This window comes from Balaenoptera acutorostrata, chromosome 18 (genome assembly GCF_949987535.1).
Source record: "Balaenoptera acutorostrata chromosome 18, mBalAcu1.1, whole genome shotgun sequence".
In the NCBI taxonomy this organism is placed as follows: domain Eukaryota; kingdom Metazoa; phylum Chordata; class Mammalia; order Artiodactyla; family Balaenopteridae; genus Balaenoptera; species Balaenoptera acutorostrata.
This window is the reverse complement of record NC_080081.1, coordinates 57,434,633-57,460,565: the sequence shown is the minus strand read 5'-3', so window position 1 is coordinate 57,460,565 and position 25,933 is coordinate 57,434,633. Positions and strand designations below refer to the sequence as shown.

Here is a 25,933-nt window from a genome sequence, read left to right as displayed (position 1 = left end):
TCAAGTGTAAATGGATTAATAGATGGGTTAAAAATTAAAGAGTGCTTCTTACGTGCTTGACTGAATATTCAGAAATATTTCTCAAGATTCAGTAGTGTTTGGCCTGTAGTTTCTGCTCCTGTGCCACGAGCCTGTCGGTGAGGACAAAGCAGAGAACACCAAGAGCCTATCCAGTCCTTTTTTCCCTATCGTCATGTAACAGTCCTGGTGTACGAAGTCACATAACATCGTACAGAGAGGAAATTAATCATCAGCTAATGAGATAGGGATGTGAAAGGAAGTTTGAAAGAAGTAATTTAGAGACCCCAATTAGGGCCTATTCTCGTGGGTCTCCCATGAGCATTGCTGGCTGATCCCAGGTCCAGGGGTGTGAGAAGGGGTTGCAGGGAGAGACTGGGGGTGTGGGGAGGGAAGGGTGGGAGAAGAGGAAAGAAGATATAGAAACTTCTGGTCACACAAAGAGGCTTTTGCAGTGCTCTGGATGAGAACTAACGAGAATCTAAATAGCCGTGGGGCGGAAAAAGAAGATGCCGTAGAAAACCTTTCGAGGGTAGGTCTGTCTGAAAGGCCTACCCTGGATGTGTTTGCCTACAGAGGTTTCAAAGTGGAAACTGAGAGGAAGGGCAAGTACCATTGAAAGAAATAGGGAAACCCTGAAGTTACTTCATCTGCTCAAGAGTGTCTAATAGCACTGGAACAAGACAGATGCCCTGCCCACTGTCAACAGTTTGCCATGAGAACATTCAGACAAGACATAGAAACAAGTGAGAGGGTGCAGGAGGCCACAGGGCAGGGAAAAGAACTCAGCACGAGCTTCCAACGCCAGGAAGTAGGGGTAACCCCGCTTGCCAGCGGACTTAGCAATGGCCCTCCAAATTGGAAATCAACAACAAAGCGTTCAGAAGAAATAAGCGTTAGGGGGAAGGTGTCTAAATGGATCTGTCTAAGGGGATCTTCTCTCCTTCTGTGGCTGAGTGTGACCTGCAAGGAGAAATTTGCTGGGGGTTTGGAAGGGGCAGGAACTTACAGAGAGACTCGTCCCGCTGTCGTACAAGACATTGAAGGCCCGGGAGGGAACATTCGAGACGGGAGGAGAACCTAAAAAGACAGATTGGGGAAAATTCAGTGCAGGATGCAAAGTCTTCTATTTCATTTCACAATGCCAACTGCAGAGCTGCCCGATGGCATCCTGCAGAGACAAGACATGTGTGTTCTAGTTGAATGAGGCCGTTCGGTGATGTCAACTCCGTGATGGGACTGCCAGAAAGGCCCGCATCGCTAGAGGATGTGAAGCTGTCGACACAGGCCTGGCACAGAGCAGGTGTTCAAACGTGACCACTGTCGTTCAGTCACGATGTACCAAGTCAGCAAAAAACACAGAGTTCAGGATTCCGAAAGGGAGCGAGCACTGCTGATCAGAGCGTCGGCGTCTGCGTGGCCTGTTTCTGGGGACAACCCCAGACCTCAGAGAAGGTGGTCTTCGAGGACCGTCCCATGTGGAAGGACTGCAGGAAGCAGGGTGCCGAGCGCGGCCGAGAGAAGACGCGGGTATTCCCGTGAGCTTCCTTCATGGATTTGACCAGTAAAGGTGGGAGAGAGAATTAGGCCTGGGGCAGCAGCTCAGGAGTGCAGACTAAGGACAACAAATTCAACTACAGGATGTCAGGTCCTGAGTCAACACAGGAAGGGTCACTGTCTCATTGTGAAAACCGTTAGAAAATGGAATGGGCCACCCTGGGAGTTAGCGAATGTGCTGTCTCCAGACGCCTCCCAAGGAAGGCAGATGGAGAGGCGTTGGAGACGGCAGATGCGCAGTGAAGAAGCGCAGGACTTTTGATGCCAATTCCAGCTTTACTCCTAACCAGCTGTGTCGCTTTGGGCAAGTCACTTAACCTCTCTGGGCCTCAGTTTTCTCCTCTCCAAATCAAGAGGGTAGGACTAGGAAATGCCCAAGTCGCCTTCAGCCTTGGAAGTAGCACCCAGTGTCTTTTGCTTCCTTGTCTAAGTGAACCACTCCCCGCCTAGCTGGCACTGCCAGCGTGGCTTTTATGCCTCAGCTGTGCGGCCCATTGTGTCTGAAGGGTGTGTTTCAGCAGGCCCAGGGGACACAAAGCCGCTTCCTTTGAGTGTGACAGCTCAAGCCTCTGTAAAAAAAACTGCTCCGGCACTGAATTCAAATCACCCGGCCCCCAGCGTGCATGAATTTCCCAGGACCTTTGATGGGCTTTTACCTCCGGCTCCCTCAAAATGTATCTGGTTCCTGTGCACAGGTTGCTAGAAAGATCTGTCAGACCCCTTTCTAGCTGTCAGTTCTTCTCTGCACCGGTTTTGGTCAGAAGTTTTGAAAATCCTCTTCACTTGGTGTCATGTCATATTTTCAGACATAGGCACACATTTCCTCACTCAAGTCAACAGTGCTTGAAATAGCTGTTGACGGCTACATTCCTCCAGCTGCCAGCATCACATCCCCCGTGGAAGGGGACAGAGGGCTTTACTGATGGAATGAGGTCTTTGTTTATAACGTGTGCACAGCAGGGCTCCAGAAGCTCACCTCGGATGTACATCCTGGGTTTAAACGGAAAACATACCTCTCCACCTTTGGGTCTCTTTGGAAAGATCACAACAGCATTTTCAGTTTTGCTTTCGTAGAGACTCTGCTTGTAGATATTCACTTATCGTATAAAGCACACTATTATGTTAACTGATAATCTGTGTGGTTGCTTTGTTCTCGACAAATATATGGCAGTCTTCAAGGTTTGCTTCTTCGCAGAGGGAGAACCTAAGAGCAGTTCTGCCTCCAGCGGACCGATTTGGGACATTTCTTCTAAGAGAATATTTAGAACTATCTTTGTGTTTATGATCCCAATAAGGATATTGTGGAGATACCTTTTTTATATGCCCATTGCATATATAGAAGCCATCGTTTTTAAGACTCGGGTCAGCTGTCATGCCCTCCCGGGTTCCTTCTGGGACAGTTACCCCCGCCCGGCTGTATTAGTTTCCCGGGGCTGTCAAAACAAAGTACCAAAAGCTGGGAGGGCTTAAAGCAGAAACGTCTGCTCTCACAGTTGTGGAGGCGAGAAGTCGGGATCACAGTGTTGGCAGGGCTGTCGTCTCCCTGAAGGATCTAAGGAAGAATCTGCCCCACGCCTTTCTCCTAGTTGCTGGTTTCTGTCAGCAGTCCTCGGCGTTCCTTGGCTTGCAGCTGCGTCACGCCAGTCACTACCTCCGTCCTCTCTGTGTGTCTGTCTGTGTCTCTTCTCTTCTTCTTATAAGGACACCAGTCCTATTAGATGGGGCCCCCCCTAACCAAGTATGACCTCAACTTGATTACATCCTCAAAGATCCCATTTCTAAATAAAGTCACATTCCCAGGTACCAGGGGAGTTAGGACCTCAACATACCCGTTCAGGGGACACAGTTTAACCCAGGACACCCCCTCGCCCAGACTGGTTCTGATGCCCCCCTTCTCTGTATTTCCATAGCACATCTAATTTAAATGTTCCACACCTGTCATCACACTGTAGTGATTGTCATTTTCTGTTTAGTTGTTTCTGCCACTAGACGGCTACTTCCACCTAGAGAGGACTCATATCTTTGTCTTTGCAGGCCAAGTACCTAGCAAAGCATCCAGCACCTAGTAGTCACTCAACTGTTTGTCAAATGAAATACATCACCATGATGATCTCTGATGTGTAGACAATGTTGATAACATATTTATATAAGGTTACATTAAATAGATGTAAAAATACATATTGATGTTGTATGTAATTGTTACCATTAGTTGCATACTTACCATGTGTTGGACGTTCTGTTAAACACTTTGGGTTTTTATTTAATCCTATTGAATCCACCCAAGAACATTAAGATTTAAATATGATTATCCCCATTTTACAGATATTATAAACGAGACTTAGCAAGGTTAGTTAAATTTCCTGAGGTCACACAGCCAGTGTGTGGGAGACCCAGGGTCCTGACTACAGGTTGCGGACTTGGGCGCGATAGACGGCTGTCCTGCAGATTGTCCTCTCTGATGCTCCCGTTTTGTGGATGTAGCGTGTCTGGTATTCATGTTCACCTTTATCTGATGAAGACACTGAAGCCCAGAGAGGTTAAGGAACTAGCCAGCCTCGTGGTCACGCAGCTGTGCCCACATCCTTTTACTTGAGGATCACCTTTTTAGAAACTACTTTCCTTTGTTGATCATGAAATGATTTTTTAAGAATATTAAAGAAAAAGAGGACACGGAATGGAAAAAGCGTTACCTTCATAGTCCATGAACTTAACCGATCTTATAGAAAGGCAGGGCTTGTCAGTTGCAACAGGAAACCATTGTGAAAGACAGTCTCCCCATCCTGAACTCCCAGGAAACAGAATGTCCTCAAGTATCACGTGGTTTCTCTGTCGAGGGACGACAGATCATTTTTTTTTAATTAATTAATTTTATTTTTGGCTGTGTTGGGTCTTCGTTTCTGTGTGAGGGCTTTCTCTAGCTGCGGCAAGCAGGGGCCACTCCTCATCGCGGTGCGCGGGTCTCTCACTATCGCAGCCTCTCTTGTTGCGGAGCACAGGCTCCAGACGTGCAGGCTCAGTAGTTGTGGCTCACAGGCCTAGTTGCTCCATGGCATGTGGGATCTTCCCAGACCAGGGCTCGAACCCGTGTGCCCTGCATCGGCAGGTATATTCTCAACCACTGCGCCACCAGGGAAGCCCCCGACAGATCATATTTTGAATCAATAATTCTTCTGAAGAAAGGAGAGGAGCTACTGCATGGTTGTCCGAGCCCCTCCAGCCTGCCTCTGCCTGTGCAAGTCCTGGGTCCGGGACCCCCACGTGCATGGCATCTCCCTGGACTTGAGGTCCCACCTGGCCCTCGGGTAGGAGGAAGGGGATCCCAGAGCCCTGCTTCTGGGACTCAGCATCCAGCTGGGTTGACCTGGTCATGCTCTGCCCGGTGCTCCAGGACTGATTACCAGGGTGTCTTGCTCCTTCTACAAACCCCAGCCCTCGCTTCTGGTGTCTGGAGTCTGTCTTACTTCTCCGGCCTGAGTCCCAGATTAGGTAACCTGCTAGACTGCCTAGTTTTTCTTGATCTGTGACCCCACAGTGTGGTTGCTAAGTGCCAGTTCCCCTTGGACTGAGTTAGAACCATGGATCAGGGTGGCTCAGGCCCTGTGACCTGTGAATGGAGTCTCCTGGCAAAGCTGGCCGGGCTGGCCTTGCGTTTTATCTGCTGCTAACGATCTCTACCCATCACCAGACCTAGAATGCTACCAGTTGACCTCACTCCCACCTCTCTTCTCTTATTATTCTCTGGCAACACTGTGTCCTGCCTTCTGGGCCGCATTTGTTCTTGGCACTGACAGCTTACCTCTGTCCCCTCAGCCTCAGCCCAGCCCACACCTAACCTAGTTCTGTCCAGCCTTGACCAGAGACAGGCCTCTATTGCCTTTCTTTCAAAGGGAATCTAGTTCTCACCTTAAATATGAGACTCTTTACCAAGGCATTGCCTGGAAAGGGCAGAAAAGGGGCAAGCCACCGCTAGGGGCAGCAGACAAGAGAGCAGGAAGGATGGAGGGTAGCACAGCACGGGGCCTGTGGCCTGGCACAGGGCACACCTGGCCTTCAGTGGCTGCCCTCCAGCGGTGGCACACTAGCTTGAACGGCAAGATCCCTTCTGATCTGCCTCCTAGGACCCCTCAGGACATTGCGGCCACACTGACACGAGCTCACTGGGCTGTAGCCTTGGATGATTGTTTGGAATTCTCCTGTCTTATCAGGCTCCCCCTGACTGATCCCTTCCTAGATGACTCTTAGTCCTTTGAGCCTCTGTTCACATTTCTCAGCTCTTCTGCTGAGTTTGGTCCTCATCCTTTATGCTGTCTTCAAACCCTGTGATTTCCCCAAGTGGGGAACATGTAGCTGTTACCTCTGTAACTCCAGATCCTGGTAATAGTATGTGCACAGCAAATGTCGAATGCATGAGTGAATGAATGAATGAATTCAACTGCCACACCTCTAAAGTCTTGAACACAAAACCCCAGGCTGCCCTCTGAAAAATGCTCATCTAATTGATAAAACATTGGACTGCGAATCAGTCAACAGGATTTTTGTTTGTTTCTGTCTTGTCCAGTTGGGAAAAGACAGCTAGAACATTTGCTGAGCTTCAGCCTCACTGCTTCTGTGCTTGCAGCCAGCCATACAAAGAGGAGCTGGACAGGGCCGCAGTCTTGGCAATAAGTAACACTTCTTCTTGTTTAAGTACAGTTTCGAGAAGAAAGTTCTATTATGTGCTTAATTCGATTCTTTCTTCCTGCAATTTCCACCTCCTCCCTCTTTTCCCTGAGTGGAATTGGAGCTCACTGTCTCTCAAGTTCACGGGGGCAGCTTTTCTAAGCAAGACAAGGAACTGACTCTGAGAATGTACATTCTCTCTTCACCTTTGTCATGTGGTGCACGTGTCTCAGATTTTCAAAAATTGTGCCTTTGCTTTAACGCGTTAGTCCATAATAGGCTCCTGTGCTCCTTTTTTTTTCTTTAAACATCTTTATTGGAGTATAATTGCTTTACAGTGGTGTGTTAGTTTCTGCTTTATACAAAGTGAATCAGCTGTATGTATACATATATCCCTATATCCCCTCCCTCTTACGTCTCCCTCCCACCCTCCCTATCCCACCCCTCTAGGTGGTCACACAGCACCGAGCTGATCTCCCTGTGCTATGAGGCTGCTTCCCACTAGCTATCTATTTTACATTTGGTAGTGTATATATGTCCATGCCACTCTCTCACTTCGTCCCAGCTTACACTTCCCCCTCCCCGTGTCCTCAAGTCCATTCTCTACCTCTGTGTCTTTATTCCTGTCCTGCCCCTAGGTTCTTCAGAACCATTTGTTTTTTTTTTTTTTAGATTCCATACATATGTGTTAGCATACAGTATTTGTTTTTCTCTTTCTGACTTACTTCACTCTGTATGACAGACTCTAGGTCCATCCACCTCACTACAAATAACTCAATTTCGTTTCTTTTTATGGCTGAGTAATATTCCATTGTACATATGTGCCACATCTTCTTTTTCCATTCATCTGTCAGCGGACACCTAGGTTGCTTCCATGTCCAGGCTATTGCAAATAGTGCTGCAGTGAACATTGTGGTACATGACTGTTTTTGAATTATGGTTTTCTCAGTGTATATGCCCAGTAGTGAGATTGCTGGTCGTATGGTAGTTTTATTTTTAGTTTTCTAAGGAACCTCCATACTGTTCTCCATAGTGCTGTATCAATTTACATTCCCACCAACAGTGCAAGAGGGTTCCCTTTTCTCCACACCCTCTCCAGCATCTGTTGTTTGTAGATTTTCTCATGATGCCCATTCTAACTGGTGTGAGGTGATAGCTCATTGTAGTTTTGATTTGCATTTCTCTAATAACTAGTGATGCTGAGCAGCTTTTTATGTGCCCCTTGGCCATCTGTATGTCTTCTTTGGAGAAATGTCTATTTAGGTCTTCTGCCCATTTTTGGATTGGGCTGTTTGTTTTTTTAATATTGAGCTGCATGTGCTGTTTATATATTTTGGGGATTAATCCTTTTTCCATTGATTCATCTGCAAATATTTTCTCCCATTCTGAGGGTTGTCTTTTCATCTTGTTTGCAGTTTCCTTTGCTGTGCAAAACGTTTTAAGTTTCAATAGGTCCTATTTGTTTACTGTTGTTTTTATTTCCATTTCTCTAGGAGGTAGATCAAAAACAGATCTCGCTGTGATTTATGTCAAAGAGTATTCTGCCTGTGTTTTCCTCTAAGAGTTTTTTACTGTCCAGGCTTACATTTAGGTCTCTAATCCATTTTGAGTTTATTTTTCTGTATGCGGTTAGGGAGTGTTCTAATTTCATTCTTTTCCATGTAGCTGTCCATTTTTCCCAGCACCACTTATTGAAGAGGCTGTCTTTTCTCCATTGTATATTCTTGCCTCCTTTATCAAAAATAAGGTGACCATATGTGCGTGGGTTTCTCTCTGGGCTTTCTATCCTGTTCCATTGATCTATATTTCTGTTTTTGTGCAAGTACCATACTGTCTTGATTACTGCAGCTTTGTAGTATACTCTGAAGTCCAGGAGCCTGATTCCTCCAGCTCCATTCTTCTTTCTCAAGACTGCTTTGGCTATTCGGGGACTTTTATGTTTCCATACAAATTGTGAAATTTTTTGTTCTACTTCTGTGAAAAATGCCATTAGTAGTTTGATAGGGATTGCATTGAATCTGTAGATTGCTTTGGGTAGTATAGTCATTTTCACAATGTTGATTCTTCCAATCCAAGAACCTGGTATATCTCTCCATCTGTTTGTATTATCTTTAATTTCTTTCATCAGTGTCTTATAGTTTTCTGCCTAGAGGTCTTCTGTCTCCTTAGGTAGGTTCATTCCTAGGTATTTTATTCGTTCTGTTGCAGTGGTAAATGGGCGTGTTTCCTTAATTTCTCTTTCAGATTTTTCATCATCAGTGTATAGGAATGCAAGAGCTTTCTGTGCATTAATTTTGTATCCTGCTACTTTACCAAATTCATTGATTAGCTCTAGGAGTTTTCTGGTAGCTTCTTTAGGATTCTCTATGTATAGTATCATGTCATCTGCAAACAGTGACAGCTTTACTTCTTCTTTTCCGATTGGGATTCCTTTCATTTCTTTTTCTTCTCTGATTGCTGTGGCTAAAACTTCCAAAACTCTGTTGAATAAAAGTGGTAAGAGTGGGCAACCTTGTCTTGTTCCTGATCTTAGAGGAAATGGTTTCAGTTTTTCACCATTGAGAACCAATGTTGGCTGTGGGTTTGTCATATATGACCTTTATTATGTTGAGGTAAGTTCCCTCTATGCCTACTTTCTGGAGGGTTTTTATCATAAATGGGTGTTGAATTTTCTTGAAAGCTTTTTCTGCATCTTTTGAGATGATCATATGGTTTTTTTCCTTCAGTTTGTTAATATGGTGTAGCACATTGATTGATTTGCTTATATTGAAGAATCCTTGCATTCCTGGGATAAACCCCGCTTGATCATGGTGTATGATCCTTTTAATGTGCCGTTGGATTCTGTTTGCTAGTGTTTTGTGGAGGATATTTGCATCTGTGTTCATCAGTGATATTGGCCTGTAGTTTTCTTTCTTTGTGACATCTTTGGTTTTGGTATCATGATGATGGTGGCCTCATAGAAAGAGGTTGGGAGTGTTCCTTCCTCTGCTGTATTTTGGAAGAGTTTGAGAAGGATAGGTGTTAGCTCTTCTCTGAATGTTTGATAGAATTCACCTGTGAAGCCATCTGGTCCTGGACTTTTGTTTGTTGGAAGATTTTTAATCACAGGCTCAATTTCAGTGCTTGTGGTTGGTCTGTTTATATTTTCCGTTTCTTCCTGGTTCAGTCTCGGAAGGTTGTGCTTTTCTAAGAATTTGTCCATTTCTTCCAGGTTGTCCATTTTATTGGAATAGAGTTGCTTGTAGTAATCTCTCACGATCCTTTGTATTTCTGCAGTCAGTTGTTACTTCTTTTTCATTTCTAATTCTGTTGATTTGAGCCTTCTCCCTTTTTTTCTTGATGAGTCTGGCTAATGGTTTATCAATTTTGTTTATCTTCTCAAAGAACCAGCTTTTAGTTTTATTGATCTTTGCCATTGTTTCCTTCATTTCTTTTTCATTTATTTCTGATTTGATCTTTATGTTCTTTCCTTCTGCTAATTTTAGGGGGTTTCTTTTCTTCTTTCTAATTCCTTTAGGTGTAAGGTTAGGTTGTTTATTTGAGATGTTTCTTGTTTCTTGAGGTAGGATTGTATTGCTGTAAACTTCCCTCTTAGAACTGCTTTTGCTGCATCCAATAAAGCAAACTGCTTTTGCTGCATCCCAGGTTTTGCTGCATCCCAATTTTCATTGTCATTTGTGTCTAGGTATTTTTTGATTTCCTCTTTCTTTGGTGATCTCTTGGTTATTTGGTAGTGTATTGTTTAGCCTCCATGTGTTTGTATTTTTTACAGATTTTTTCCTGTAATTGATATCTAGTCTCATAGTGTTGTGGTCGGAAAAGATACTTGATAAGATTTCAATTTTCTCAAATTTACCAAGGCTTGATTTGTGACCCAAGATATGATCTATCCTGGAGAATGTTCCATGAGCACTTGAGAAGAAAGTATATTCTCTTGTTTTTGGATGGAATGTCCTATAAATATCAATTAAGTCCATCTTGTTTAATGTATCATTTAAAGCTTGTGTTTCTTATTTATTTTCATTTTGGATGATCTGTATATTGGTGAAAGTGGGGTGTTAAAGTCCCCTACTGTAATTGTGTTACTATCAATTTCCCCTTTTATGGCTGTTAGCATTTGCCTTATGTATTGAGGTACTCCTATGTTGGGTGCATAAATATTTACAATTGTTATATCTTCTTCTTGGATTGATCCCTGGATCATTATGTAGTGTCCTTCTTTGTCTCTTGCAATAGTCTTTATTTTAAAGTCTATTTTTCCTGGTATGAGAATTGCTACTCCAGCTTTCTTTTGATTTCCATTTGCATGGAATGTCTTTTTCCATCCCTTCACTTTCAGTCTGTATGTGTCCCTGGGTCTGAAGTGGGTCTCTTGTAGACAACATATATACGGGTTTTGTTTTTGTATCCATTCAGCCAGTCTGTGTCTCTTGGTTGAGCATTTAATCCATTTACCTTTAAGGTAGTTATCGATATGTATGTTCTATTACCATTTTCTTAATTGTTTTGGGTTTGTTACTGTAGGTCTTTTCCTTCTCTTGTGTTTCCTGCCTAGAGAAGTTCCTTTAGCATTTATTTTAAAGCTGGTTTGGTGGTGCTGAATTCTCTTAGCTTTTGCTCGTCTGTAAAAGTTTAAGTTTCTCCGTCAAATCTGAACGAGATCCTTGCTGTGTAGAGTAATCTTGGTTGTAGGTTTTTCCCTTTCATCACTTTAAATATGTCCTGCCACTCCCTTCTGGCTTGCAGAGTTTCTGCTGAAAGATCAGCTGTTAACCTTGTGGGGATTCCCTTGTATGTTATTTGTTGTTTTTCCCTTGCTGCTTTTAATATTTTTTCTTTGTATTTAATTTTTGATAGTTTGATTAATATGTGTTTTGGTGTGTTTCTCCTTGGATTTATCCTGTATGGGACTGTCTGTGCTTCCTGGAGTTGACTGACTATTTCCTTTCCCATATTAGGGAATTTTTCAACTATACTCTCTTCAAATATTTTCTCAGTCCCTTTTTTTCTCTTCTTCTTCTGGGACCCCTATAATTCAAATGTTGGTGTGTTTAATGTTGTCCCAGAGGTCTCTGAAACTGTCCTCAGTTCTCAACATTCTTTTTTCTTTATTCTGCTCTGCAGTAGCTATTTCCACTATTTTATCTTCCAGGTCACTTTTCCATTTTTCTGCCTCAATTATTCTACTACTGATTCCTTCTAGAGAATTTTTAATTTCATTTATTGTGTTGTTCATCATCGTTTCTTTGCTCTTTAGTTCTTCTAGGTCCTTGTTAAACTTTTCTTGTATTTTCTCCATTCTATTTCCAAGATTTTGGATCATCTTTACTCTCATTATTCTGAATTCTTTTTCAGGTAGACTGCCTATTTCCTCTTCATTTGTTTGGTTTGGTGGGTTTTTACCTTGCTCCTTCATCTGCTGTGTATTTCTCTGTCTTCTCATTTTGCTTATCTTACTGTGTTTGGGCTCTCCTTTTCGCAAGCTGCAGGTTCATAGTTCCGTTGTTTTTTTTGTCTGCCCCCAGTGAGTAAGGTTGGTTCAGTGCATTGTGTGGGCTTCCTGGTGGAGTGGACTGGTGCCTGTGTTCTGGTGGATGAGGCTGAATCTTGTCTTTCTGGTTGGCAGGACTGCGTCCGGTGGTGTGTTTTGGGGTGTCTGTGACCTAATTATGATTTTAGGCAGCTTCTCCGCTAATAGGTGGCGTTGTGTTCCTGTCTTGCTAGTTGTTTGGCATAGGGTGTCCAACACTGCAGCTTGCTGGTCGTTGAGTGGAGCTGGGTCTTAGCGTTGACTTGGAGATCTCTGGGAGAGCTTTCACCGTTTGATATTACGTGGAGCCGGGAGGTCTCTGGTGGACCAGTGTCCTGAACTTGGCTCTCCCACCTCAGAGACACAGGCCTGACACCCAGCCGGAGCACCAAGACCCTGTCAGCCACATGGCTCAGAAGAAAAGGGAGAAAGAAGGAAAAAAATAAAATAAAAGTTATTAAAATAAAAAATTTAAAAACAATTATTAAAAATAAAAGAAAATTAAAAAGTAATTAAAGAAAAAAAGAAAGAAGAGAGCAACCAAACCAAAAAACAAATCCACCAATGATAACAAGTGCTAAAAAACTATACTGAAAAAAAAAACCAGACAGACAGAACCCTAGGACAAATGGTAAAAGCATCCTATACAGACAAAATCACACAAAGTCCACCACCTCAATTTTGGGATGATTTGTTGTCTATTCAGGTATTCCACAGATGCAGGGTACATGAAGTTGACTGTGGAGGTTTAATCCGCTGCTCCTGAGGCTGCTGGGAGACATCACCCTTTCTCTTCTTTGTTCGCACAGCTCCTGGGGTTCAGCTTTAGATTTGGACCCGCCTCTGCATAGGTCGCCTGAGGGCATATGTTCCCGCCCAGACAGGATGGGGTTAAAGGAGCAGCTGATCAGGGGGCTCTGGCTCACTCACGCCGGGGGGAGGGAGGGGTGTGGATGTGGGGCGAGCCTGCGGTGGCAGAGGCCGGCGTGACGTTGCAGCAGCCTGAGGCGCGCTGTGTCTTCTCCTGGGGAAGTTGTCCCTGGATCACGGGACCCTGACCGTGGCGGGCTGCACAGGCTCCCGGGAGGGGAGGTGTGGATAGTGACCTGGGCTTGCACACAGGCTTCTTGGTGGCGGCAGCAGCAGCCTTAGCGTCTCATGCCCGTCCCTGGGGTCTGCACTGATAGCCGTGGCTCACGCCCGTCCCTGGAGCTCGTTTCAGCGGCGCCTGAATCCCCTCTCCTCGTTCACCAGGAAACAGAGGCAAGAAAAAATCTCTTGCCCCTTAGGCAGCTCCAGACCTTTTCCCGGACTCCCTCCCGGCTAGCTGTGGCGCACTAGCCCCTTCAGGCTGTGTTAACGCCGCCAACCCCAGTCCTCTCCCTGCGATCCGACCAAAACCCGAGCCTCAGCTCCCAGCCCCGCCCGCCCCATTGGGTGAGCAGACAAGCCTCTCGGGCTGGTGAGTGCTGGTCGGCACCGATCCTCTGTGTGGGAATCTCTCCGCTTTGCCCTCTGCACCCCTGTGGCTGTGCTCTTCTCCGTGGCTCCGAAGCTTCCCCCCTCTGCCACCCGCAGTCTACGCCTGCGAAGGGGCTTCCTAGTGCGTGGAAACCTTTCCTCCTTCACAGCTCCCTCCCACTGGTGCAGGTCCCGTCCCTATTCTTTTGTCTCTGTTTTTTCTTTTTTCTTTTGCCGTACCCAGGTACGTGGGGAGTTTCTTGCCTTTTGGGAGGTCTGAGGTCTTCTGCCAGCGTTCAGTAGGTGTTCTGTAGGAGTTGTTCCACATGTAGATGTATTTCTGATGTATCTGTGGGGAGGAAGGTGATCTCCGCATCTTACTCCTCCGCCATCTTGAAGGTCTTCAAAGGCTGCGTTCTGCTGACCTTGGAGAGCCTCCTGGAGAGGCTAGGGCGGTGGTGTCTCCTGCTGGGGACACAGACCCTAGCCTAGCAGCAGCCACAGTCAAAAACTCCTTCTACCCTGTGGAATCCGGAAGACGCTGCTGGCAGGCGTGTGGTGAGATCCTCCTGTGCTCTTGGAAAAAACAGTTTTCATCTGTTCATATATTGTTAAAAAGTAATGGGTTCATACTTTTTTAAAAAAAGTCTAATCCTTCCCACTTCTTCCTCTCAAATACTGAATCTCAGATCCTTTGATGTTCAGCATAATCTAAGTGTTAATTCCTTGCTAAGCTCTTTTCAAGCTACTACACTCACCATGCAGATTTCATTCAACCCCACAGTCTCTTTGTATTAATGTCTCAGAAAAAGCAAGGCAACTCTTGCTCTGTATTCAAATATTTTGCTCAAGAGTAGTATCTTTTGTCCCCAACTCTGAAGATGTATTTATTTATTCAGCCTTCAAAAAGAAAACACAAGGGCTTCCCTGGTGACGCAGTGGTTGAGAATCTGCCTGCCAATGAAGGGGACACGGGTTCGAGCCCTTGTCTGGGGGGATCCCACGTGCCGTGGAGCAACTGGGCCCGTGAGCCACAATTGCTGAGCCTGCGTGTCTGGAGCCTGTGCTCCGCAACAAGAGAGGCCGTGATAGTGAGAGGCCCGCGCACCGCGATGAAGAGTGGCCCCCACTCGCCGCAACTAGAGAAAGCCCTCGCACAGAAACGAAGACCCAACACAGCCAAAAAACTAAAATAAATAAATAAATAAATAAATAATATAAAAAAAAGAAAACACAAGTCTGCTACAACTAAAAGAGAACACAAGAACTGGGCTTCTCGTCTCATTTTGGGAACCATCTGGTTATTGTAATTCACGGAGCTCTCATGCGGTCCTGAGTGGTTTCAGCCTTAAATCACCCTGTGTTGGCAAACAATCGTAAGGGCCAGGCCAGGAAAGGAACAGATCAATCTTATGTACGGAATGAGATTAAATAAAGGCATCAGCATGCCAGTATTCCCATTACCAGTATTTCTATTTCTGATATATCCTCCTGAGAAGCCAATGTGTTATTTCAGTGATGATGACGTTGGAAGCCATTCTGTTCTGGAGCTCTCCTTTAGAATTGGCGTCTGGATCAGAAGGCTACATCTTGGTTTGTTTTAAAGAGTAGAGTACATTTGTGGTAGTGGCATGTATTAGGTAAATGATCTAGTTGGGTCATTCTAGGTGGAAACTTCGAAGTGGTTAAAAGAGATGTTTTTATATCCGGAGCCAGAGACCTGGACCCTAGTTCTGACTCTGCCATTTGTTTGCTTTGTGATGTTGGAAATTTTACTTTACTGCTTTAATCCTCGATTACTTTAGCTGTGAAATGGGAATAAGACCTGTGAAACTTGATGAAGATTTCAAACGAATAACCAAAGTGTGAGTCCTGCCTCTGTCACTTCTAAACTTTTATGTCATTTGTACTTCACTTTGTTTTGAACAATTATCAGTGAAGAATCCTGGAGTCCTAGGAGGCTAGTGCTCCAAGAGATTATCCACTCAAAAGCCCCGTGTGAGAGAAGAAGAACCTGAGAACCATAATTATAGAAGTACCTCGAATGTCAGGGTGACTGCTTTGAAAGAGAATGCTTATTTGACATTTACACTGAGGGTTTCTTTAAAAAGGCCAAAACCAAGAAACAAACCCAAAACCCCACCTCATTTTACTGAAGTAAGGCTGGTATGCAGTCAAATTAAATGGATTTCCTCATAAATGGGACAGCAGTCCTCTTGAGCTTATAAATCAGGATCACCCTGCTTATTCTGTTCAACCCAGAAGAGGAATGGAAATACCCAGAGCAGCTGGAGGAAAGCTATAATAAACTTCTTCCTAGAAAGGAAAAGTCCATGCTGGTCCTTCTGTATCCCCTGGAGAGTCTTAGTAAACAAAGCCTATAGTTGTCCCTTCACCTGCCTCTGGGCTTATCTGACCTTTCAGCACAGGTAAGCAAAGGGTAAGGCCATGCAGGGGCCTAAGGCACGGGCTGGCTGGACTTGAGAACCACAAAGGAGAGGGGGCGGGAGGGAAGAATGGGAATGATCTAGCATAATAGGGAGAAAAGGAAAACAAGAGAAGGAAATTTCATCCCTGAGAACTATAGTGGAGGGTCACCACGGCTACTGCTGGGGGCATCTGTGCTTATGTTTGTATCACACCACCAATGAGAGTATGTTATCTGAAAACAGAAAAATTCTCAGGTGAGGGATCCCCTTGCAGCTACTCTAGAAACTCAATACATCTTAGCAGTCCCTACTCTTAGAAAGGTCTTACTAATTTAAAAAAAAAAAAAAATCCCTGTATATCACCTTTGAAATGACTTGCTTTATTATCCCATTAAAAAAAAAAAATTCCTGTATATCACCTTTGAAATGACTTGCTTTATTATCCCATTAAAAAAGAAAAAAATTCAGTGTTTATATTGGAAAACCCATCCTTTTTGTGCCCTTCCATTTTTTATGCAGGGCATAAATTTGTATTTTTTATACAACAAATAAAGATTTCAGAAGGGTGGTCAATTATTTGCTGATTGAATTATAGGAAGAACGTGTGATTATCCAATAGAACTCAGAAATGTATATAGCTAATTTTATGCCCGCATGTATCTAACCCAGCCTTAGTAATTATAATCACTCTTTGTTTTTTATTTCCTGGGGGGAATAGGTTAGGTTGGACCTGAATGCATCATTATTAAGTATGCACATATAAACTGAACTTTCTTAAATCGAGGTCACTTGGGTAAGAAGGCTCTTTTGATAAAACCAGGTTGACAGTTGTATTCATTGGGCACTTCAGTGTTAAACGATATTCTTCCCACATCCTGGGTCATAAGGCAGTCACATCTACATCGAAGTTAAGAAACAGAAAATCGCATTCACAATAACAGCAAAGCTTCATGGTGCGTGATTTTACACTTGAATACGCTGTGTTCTGTCCTGCCATGTTAATATTTTAAATAATATAACTTCCTTTCCATGTAGCATTAAGTTCATCTTTTATTTTCTCTTTACCTTTCTGAAATAGCTTTCTATATTGCTATATTTATGCCAGGAGAAATTCCTAAAACATAGGAAGCATAAAGTCAAATCATCTTTGCAGGAAAACAGCAAAAGTAACAACAAAAACCAATTTAAGATCCTCCAGCCAAAATGATATCTTGTGTACTTTACAGACTCAATCTGTGTACCAGGCTTTGATCCAGGCCTCAACATGATGACGGGGATCACCCCTATTAACCCAATGATACCAGGCCTGGGGCTGGTACCTCCCCCGCCAACAGAAGTGGCTGTCGTCAAAGAAATAATCCACTGCAAAAGCTGTACTCTTTTCCCCCAAAACCCAAGTAAGTGATATCTGTGAGAAGTATTTGATCATCGATTTAAGTTTCTTTCTTTTTTAATATGGTATTGCATTCATTTTCAGATGTGACTCAAAAGTTCTCCCACCTAGGTACACAGAGTGGGGATCATTCTACAGAAGTCCTTCGTCTCTAGATTAAAACAAATACGTGGGTCCCTGTGTCTATTCCAGGAGCTGAATTGACACCACGAAGGGAGCATGGGTGATTGGCGTGAATAGCCAGCATTAAGAACCTTTCTGCGTGCAACGAAGTCTAGCTTTTGCTGCAGATCAGAGTGTGAACTATGTGAACACTTCCATCCATCTTCACAAATGTGGGAGAGAAACTCTGAAGTGCGTTTTGCTAGATGGAAAACGGAATTAATTTGGCAGTTAGCAATTTGGTGGTGGAGGGGAGCGGGGAGCCCGCATCTCAGAGTTCCTGGACCAGACCGCATTCGCTTGAAGGAAACATACATTTGATGAAATAAATAGGGCAGTTTTTTTTTTTTAATTTAGCCTCTGATACTAAATTTATGGGCTTAAATAGCTGGGATTTTTTTTTATTCATATTAATCAGTGTTGCCTTTTTAAAGTGGACTTTTCAGAAGATTGCTTTTTATCTTTTTATGCAGCCTCCCTCAAATTTAGTAGTTTGCTCATTTAAATGTGAATAATAAAAAAAAAAAAAAAGGAGGGGTTGGTTTCAGGCCTGGTGTTTCCCAGCCAAGTAAGTACTGCGCCTGCTTTCAGGCTCTGCACCCTGTTCTGCCTTGCTGCTCCATTATCCCGCAACAAGACAAAGCAGATAACAAGCCTCGGTTTTTCATCATGTTTTCATTTCATCATGCTTTGTACTTCATGAAGTTTTTTTTTTTTTTTTCCGATTTTCTGGGCCTCTGTATTATGAAGGAGAAATGAAATTATGGTAACATTTGCTTTATCTCTGTTCGCGGACGAGCATAGCCACTCTGTGTAGAAATGAACACAGAAAGTAAAGAAAGGTGGGGAGGAGGAGGGGACAGGCACTGAAAACCAGGACCGCCTGCCATCTGTGTAAATCACTCTAGAAATCCATCATTACTCAGATGGAGAAAGTTAGTCTGCGAGTTTGACTTTCACCAGGTGAACCAGAAAAAAAAAAAAAAAAAAAGCAACTATAACTAAAAGGCAAAACCCTCTGTTTTGTTGTGATTCTCAGATCTTCCACCTCCCTCCACAAGAGAACGACCTCCCGGGTGTAAGACCGTGTTTGTCGGAGGATTACCAGAAAACGCCACTGAGGAAATCATCCAAGAAGTCTTTGAGCAGTGCGGTGACATCACAGCGATTCGGAAAAGCAAGAAGAATTTTTGTCACATTCGCTTTGCCGAGGAGTTCATGGTTGATAAAGCCATTTACCTTTCTGGTACTTTGCATCACATAAGGGGGTTTTCTCGGCGCTTTGTGATGTTTTGTTATGTTAATATGAGCGTATTCCCTTTTGCCTTAATGCACAATAAAAGTCCTCACAGTTTGGGGCTGGAGAAGGAGGAATTCTGCCCTTTCCTTAGGCTGCCAGAAGCTCCCTGTTAAGTCTGTGAACGCACCTCCCTGCTGCAGACAGGGTGTCCCACCATCCAGGCTTTAGGAATGCCATCGAGTTTCTAATTAATGTTCTCAAGTGCTTCTTAGATGAGAAGCAATATTATGAATGCTGAGGACCATTATTATTATTGGATGTAATTCTCTGGGGGAATAAAGTCCTCTCTCAGCATAAGTTCAGTTTTTCAGAAGTGGTTCACTTTCTGGACACCAGGGCACCAGATCAAGACGAGTGCCTTGCAGAAAGTGGTCCTCGGGCCTGAGGAGGAGGCCCAGCATCCCGGCCCAGTTGCTAGTGCATTTGGCCTGGCTAAGCCCGCCCCACCATCCCTGCTTCTCTGGTGCTATTTATAAGTGAAATTTTTACAGAGGTTGAAACTAAGCCTCCCCCTGCCTTCCACCCTGTGGGTGTTGGAGCAAATGTATGGAGCCTGTCAACAAGGCCTTTGCCAAATCTAAGCATCGCAGAGCTGGCATTGAAATGTAGCTTTGGAAGGATGTCTTTTTAGATTTAACTCACTGTCATTCCCTCTCTGTCTCCATCTGCGTATTTCAGTCTGTCACTCAGCACATCACTTCCCTCTTCCAGAGGCAAAGCTGGTGGGGAAAAGTGGGAAAAGAAGAGGGGGAAAATAAATCTGAACATTACTACCAGGTTTACTTAACTCTGCAGTCAGCCCCTATTACCGTAAAATTGTCTTGCAAACCCCAGAAGCCTTGGGGTTATTCCAACACTGCAGAGACTTTCCTGAGCTAGATAGTGACCTGGAGAACTTTAAAACCCTTATTCCAATAAAACCTGACAGTGGAAAAGAAAACCTGAAAGTATTCCAGAATGGAGGTGGACGATAAAACATCGAATAAAAATACAACGCTCATCTCTCTCACACAGTCTTGAACTACAGCATCCGAGTAATCTATTAGACAACTGGGGATTCTGTTGAGTGTACGGCACTGGCTTTCACATGTCTCGGGCAAGATAACCTCTCTCTGAGCCTCTCTTTTCTGTAAAATCGAGATAGTAATAGTGCTACCTCATCGGATTGTTATGAGGAATGACTCAAAATAAGGGATATTAAGCGCCTAGCAGGGCACGTGCAACATGGGAACCATTCAGTAAGTGGTTGTTTTTAACACAAATATCCTGATGATGATAGAGAAGGAATCCTGCCCTGGGAATTTGGGTTCTAATCACAGCTCCACCAATACAACTGTGACTTTACCCCCACCTGATTAAATGAAAGGGCTACAGTAAATCAGAGGTGCTTTTCAACACTGACATAACACGATGTTTAGACCCAATCAGAAAACTCATAGTACACTGCCAAAGATGAACAGTTCCAAATTTAGGCACATGAAAGTTTCAGATTTATGCCTTGATGCTATATTTTTTTCAAGCTCTCACCCAGGCCCCTGCCTGACTACCCCTTGGCATCAGAAGGAGCCCACAGCAAAGGCCTCACCTCCAGCCTACCTGCCTGAGTACACAGGGGTCTCCCAGCTCTGCCTGGGCTGCCCTGGCAAGGTTGCAGCATCGTCCTGGGAAGATCTGAAAGGCTGACTGGGAGGGGCAGGAAGGAAGGAAGGAAGGCAGGCTGCGGCTGTGTAAGAGCTCCCGCAAGCCCTAGCCCAGCTGGATGGCCTGTCTAATTTTAGGACCACAATCACATTTGAAGGCCAAGCTAATTTTAGGCTCAGCCTCATCACGGGGCTCTTTTAAGGCCTTAATGATGGTGTTTTGGTGAAAGAGAGGGTGATTTTTGGAACCAGAAATGTCTGAAAAGTGATGCTCTGGACATGACCAGGGGAAAGTTGCTTGGCCAGTTGGGACAGCTGGCCAGTCTTAGGCCATTCTGCCTGCTCAGCTGTTATGTATATATCACCATGGCCTGCTGATTTGTTCAGTTTCCACAGCCCACAACCAAGATAGACTCTGCTTTAGCATTAATTCTGCCCCTCTGTGATCAGACGTTTGCTTTTTTTTCTTTTTGCTTGTGAACACTTTTTAAAAAATTTATTTTCTAACATCTTTATTGGAGTATAATTGCTTTACAATGGTGTGCTAGTTTCTGCTGTATCACAAAGTGAATCAGCTATACGTGTGCATACATCCCCAAATCCCCTCCCTCTTGAGATGTTTGCGTTTTTGATAGGTATTGTTATGTCTTCCCAGTTTTAGAGAGATAATACCTTTTAAACCTGGGAGTGAGAAGGTCATAACGGGAATCAGACTTGAGATCTGTTTCACATTTGTAACTTTTCAAAGGTGTGAAGTACCCTACTGGGGAGAAGCCAGCCTCTCCTGGATTTTTCAGCTGAGTTTCAACCCCAAATGCTAAAATAATCCATTGAAATCTACCACAAGATCCTGAGCCATCAGTGCAGTGCAGCCTAGCATTTCACAGTGGTGCCTCATTTGCAAAGTCCCTGCACAGCAAAAGTGCTTATTTTGCTCTCTCTTCTGGCAGCCCCTGACAGCAGGGATCCTGCTGGGACCTGATTTTATGTTTTTAAAAATCTGAGTACCCCAAACTGAAGAGCAACCTCAAAGCCAAACCTCCTTCCCTTGAAGTTAGGCTGGCGGTCTGGTTTCAGTTCTGTTTGTGTTGATTTCTCAGATCAAGTTTCTGCTTATAATCTTTATAAGTTGTGTAGCTCACAGTAAATCCCCCAAAGACTTCCAGGCCCATTTTTTGGTCTAGCTCTGGGCTCTCACACGGGCTCCCGTGGCCTTCAAAGATTGCATGGACAATTTGTGCAGTGCTGCGTGCCAGATGAGGTGCTGGAGGGCTGTAAGGAAGGCCGCGGTGAGGCCTCTTGATTGAAGGTAAAATATTCTCCTGCGTGCCCCAGAGGATAAGTGGAAATAAAACAGTATTGCAAAATTGCCTTGGTAATTGTGGCTTTTGCAGCTGCCGAGAGAGAATGGAGCAAGCGGCATTTTCTAGGAGAATGAAGCAATAGCCTGTGAGTGAGGTGTCGCGGAATTTACTTTGTAGATCTTTTTAAATATCATAGATAATCTTTATTAACTCGCACTCCACCTCCTTCTAAAATATAAAAGTAAAAGGGCTTATGCAACAGAGTTACAGTAAATTGAAAATATAAAATTGAGGCCATAAAAAGTGGAGGGGGAAAAAAGCTACATGCCCAATATTTTTCTGATCTTCCCGGAAGCCAGAAGGAAGAAGGAGTTAGGATAAGTGCCCTGGTTCTTGAGATCATCCTCTTGGCAACATTGGCTTGAAGACACCTCCCAGTGGAACGTTTATCCCCAAATCTGTAATAGGCGTACCTTGGGCCGTGCTTCTGGATGGCGGTGGTGAAGGATAACAGCTTCCCACCTCCTATGGGAAGGATGTCCTTTGTAAGGGAAAAGGAAATCAGTGAGAGCTCCCCTGGCGCGCCTTCAGGGCCTGGCCCCGGCTGTGACAGTCGTGCATGACAGTGTTGTGACAGTGTGATGTGACCCGCCTTCCCACTGGTTTCAGGTTACCGGATGCGCTTAGGGTCTAGCACGGACAAAAAGGACTCAGGCCGGCTGCACGTGGACTTCGCCCAGGCCCGGGACGACTTCTACGAGTGGGAGTGCAAGCAGAGGATGCGCGCCCGCGAGGAGCGCCACCGGCGCAAGCTGGAGGAGGACCGGCTGCGGCCACCCTCGCCGCCGCCCATCATGCACTACTCGGAGCACGAGGCCGCGCTCTTGGCCGAGAAGCTGAAAGGTAGGAGCTGCGCGCGTTTGCTTCCTCCGCCTCCCCGCCGGCCATGGCCCGCCGCCAGGGCAACACCGTGATGCCCAGGCGCCGGGCCCCGGCGTTTCTCCTGTCCCTTTGCGTGCTGAGTTCATGGGACCGGGGTCACCCGGGCTTCCTCCTGCTGCCTGGACAGAGCCGTGCGCCTTCCCAGCCTTCTCCCTGAGTGTGTGTGTATATCGACCAAACTCGAGCAGAGAGGGGCAGAAGAGCCCTCCGCACTAGCCCCGTAGCAGGGCACCGTCTGACTTGCTACCCCTGTTGAATGACCCAGCATCTCCTCCTGCAGGCGGGCAGGTCCCGGGGCTCCTCCAGGTCTGTAGTTTGCACCTCTTCTGGGCTCTTAAAGCCACCCCCCCCCCCCCCGCAACAAGGCTCATCAGAAACCGTGCTGGGGCCCGTGCAGGACAGAAGAGAAATGTAGAATAAGGTCTCTGTCTTTAGAGATGGAGGGAAGGGACCCTCCTAACGTCTAGGGAAGAATTAGAACTAGAAGTGAGCATGTGTCATTTCTTTAACTGTTTTCTGTGCTCCTCTCCCGGGTTTGAGGCCCTGGGAGATAAAGACAGAGACGGAGGCTTTAGTACCTGCCACAGTGAACGACAGATGACTGGGAAGAGGCCAGATTTGGACGTTAGGATGACACGTGTGTCAGTTCTGTTCCATTATTGAGCAAAGTTGTTTGACTCCAGCAACATGGGTGCACTTTACAGGCAAGTGATGGTCACACCCTCCTCAGTCTATTGGGCGTGTCAGGTTTCGATGAAAAAACAGGTCATGGTCGCTGGCCACGATGAACTGTAATACAAAGCCAATGACATGATTGTCAACCAACATATGAGCAACATGCTTTGGGAACTCACGGACAAGTGTGAGTGGTGTTGATGACAGTGTCAAGAAAGTCTTCACAGAGGAGGCAGAACTTGAACCTTGCAGGATAAACAAGATTTGTTTCCCCAGGAGAAGAAAGGGCCTGAAGACATTCTTGTCAGAGGCTGGAGCTCAAGGAGTAAAGACAGAAGGAGGCAGAGGGGAATTGGGCACAGGCGGAGAAAGGCAAACCGCCTCCTTGGGGGAACGTGAGAGCCGCTTGGAAGTTTACAGAGCGAAGGTGAAGCTGGGAAAGCAGCCTGGGGCCAGATGGTGAAGCCCCGAGGGCTGCCACCAGATTTGGGTTTTATTCCATAAACAATGGAGAAGTCTTTAGGAGAGGAGAGATGTGATTGATCCTTGGAGTGTTTTAGAACATACCTGGCAGTGTTTAAAGTGGATTGGATGTTTTCACTAAAGGAAATATGAAAAGCTGCCTGAAACCTATTTTAGGAAGATAGGAAGTTGACATTCTATTTCTTTGAAAAAGCATTTAAAAAAAAAAAGACTTCTGTCTCTAGCCCTCATCCCCTGCTCCAGCCTTGGGAACCCCTAATCAGATGCAGTTGCCACTGAAACTGTTGACTTGGAAAAAAAAAAAAAAAAAACACCTCACATTGTAAGAGCTGTGAGTTGAGTTTATTCAGTGTCTTACTGAGGACTCTAGCTCAGGAGACAGCCTCTCAGAGAGCTCTGAGGAAGTTTTCCAAAGAGGTAAAGGAGGAAGTCAACATACATGTGATGTTGGTGAAGGGGGTGCCTGCACCCAAGCACACATCTCAGGAGAAGGGTGCTGCTAGTCACAGGGAACAGATATCTTAGTTAATGGCTTTAGTACTTTTCTAAGTATGGGAAGATGCAAGAATTTGGGTTCAGAAAAGTTTCTCCTGAAAATATCTACCCATGTGGAAGCCTGTTCTGCCAGTTTCCCCAGAGCACAGAGTGCCTCATTCCTTTTCTCTGCCCTGGATTCCTTTCAGGGTGTGTTGAAGGTCAGCGACTGCAGTGGCTAATGACCTGATCCTTGTAGAACCTTCTTTAGTTGACGTAACCATGGAGCACCTCTTACTGATGCCCTTGGCACATGCTCTGCTGCTCCGAGGAGGCGTGTCTTACCATCATAGGCTGTGGCTGTCCCTTTAATAAAAAGCATGTAAAATGCAAATGCAGACGTCCTCTCACTTTTCCATTCAGACTAGAGTCCACAAGGAGTGGGCAGAATGAGAAAGAGCAACATTCTCAAACAGGAATGATGATTTTGGAACAAATAATTTTTTCTTTAATATCCAGTACATTGTGTAGTCTGAGCTAATGAGCTGCAGCAGCTAAGCTGTATTCAATCGTGTCCACACCTAGAAGTGACAAAAACTAGCACCCTGGCGCTGTGACCCCGTGGAGGAGTTTCAGGAAAGTTTGGCATCTACGTTAGGTTCTTTTTAAGAAACCAGCACAGAAGTGTCTTTGCGTGTAAGAGGTCCACAGCATTGCCTTTCCTGTTAGAGGATAGCAGATTGGGAAGTCAGTTTGGTAAAGTCATTTGCAAACCTTGCCATTTCAAAACTATGTATTTATATAGATGAGTATAATTTGAAGAATTTAGAAGCCGTACCTTTGCCAAGTACTGTGTGATCCCTTGAGGAGAGAACAGATTGGAAATTTTAATAGATGGCAGTTACAGTAAAATGAGCTAGCTGGGGCGACATTTTAGGCAACAGTCAGGTAATATCAAGCTTGACAATTTCAACCCAAGCACAGAGTTTGGAATAGAAACAGCATTTAATTGCTTAGGAAATTGGCTGCCTCTGAGAGGAAATCCACTCCATGCTCCTGATAACGCTGCAAAGCCAGGCAGGAGGAGCCAAGGAAACTCTTTCCCTGAAGATGATTTCCTTGATGTGGGGATGTAAAACACCATCAAGACCTCAGGTGAAAAAAAGCCTGGATCAGAAAGGAAATGGAAATACAATCTGAAAATACCTAATTGGATTTGATTTTCTTTCCTCCCCTGAGAAATCTTGCTATCTCGGGTTTATTACAAGCATTTTTTTCCCGCGATTTTACACCATACTCGTTTATCCTTACAATTTTCTTGTGGAAAATCAGCTTTATCCAGAAAAGTCTGTACTAGCCAAGTCTTTATTATAACCGACAAGGCCCTCCATATCCTGCCCGGTGGTAAAACTATGCATACAGTAGATGCTCAGTAAATTAATTCCTGTCTCTCTTTCTTAGCTGTTTGGAGTTAGGAGCGTGTTGCATTTCTGGCCAGCAGTGCTACCAGGCATGATGGGAAGTGTAGGGAAGTGTGATGTACCCTCGGCCATCATTCCACTGACTCCACAAGTATTCGCTGAGCTCTTTGCCGTATCCCTGACACTGTGATGCCAGGGAAGCAGCACACAAAGCCCCTGCCTCACAGAGTTTAGGTGTAGTTCAGGTTTCTTGAGTGACAGAGGCAATTCCAAAGCTCTTCCCACTATTATGCATGGGAAGTGCAGCGCGCTAGCCCGGGAGTGGTAGGCAACCCAGCCCGGCAGAGGTGGGGTGAGAGAGGGGTGTCCGTCTGGGACCAGGTAGCCCCGATCCAGCGGTCCCTGGATCTTCTGAAGTCAGAGGAGACACTGAGTTGTAATGATGTAGCGTCTGAGGCACTGATCACCCAGTGTCTGTTATGGTT

The 25,933-nt window shown here is 45.0% G+C and overlaps 1 protein-coding gene across 8 annotated transcripts in view; it reads left to right on the top strand.

The window, feature by feature from the left end:
- The window catches only part of ENOX1 (ecto-NOX disulfide-thiol exchanger 1), a 614,655-nt gene that overhangs the window by 434,267 nt on the left and 154,455 nt on the right, over positions 1 to 25,933 (top strand). For all 8 annotated transcript variants that reach the window (XM_057532923.1, XM_057532921.1, XM_057532924.1 and 5 more), the window contains 3 exons: positions 16,881 to 17,051; positions 18,249 to 18,455; positions 22,123 to 22,356. In XM_057532923.1, coding sequence (XP_057388906.1) covers positions 16,881 to 17,051; positions 18,249 to 18,455; positions 22,123 to 22,356 — 612 coding nt within the window. The remainder of the gene's footprint in view (positions 1 to 16,880; positions 17,052 to 18,248; positions 18,456 to 22,122; positions 22,357 to 25,933) is intronic.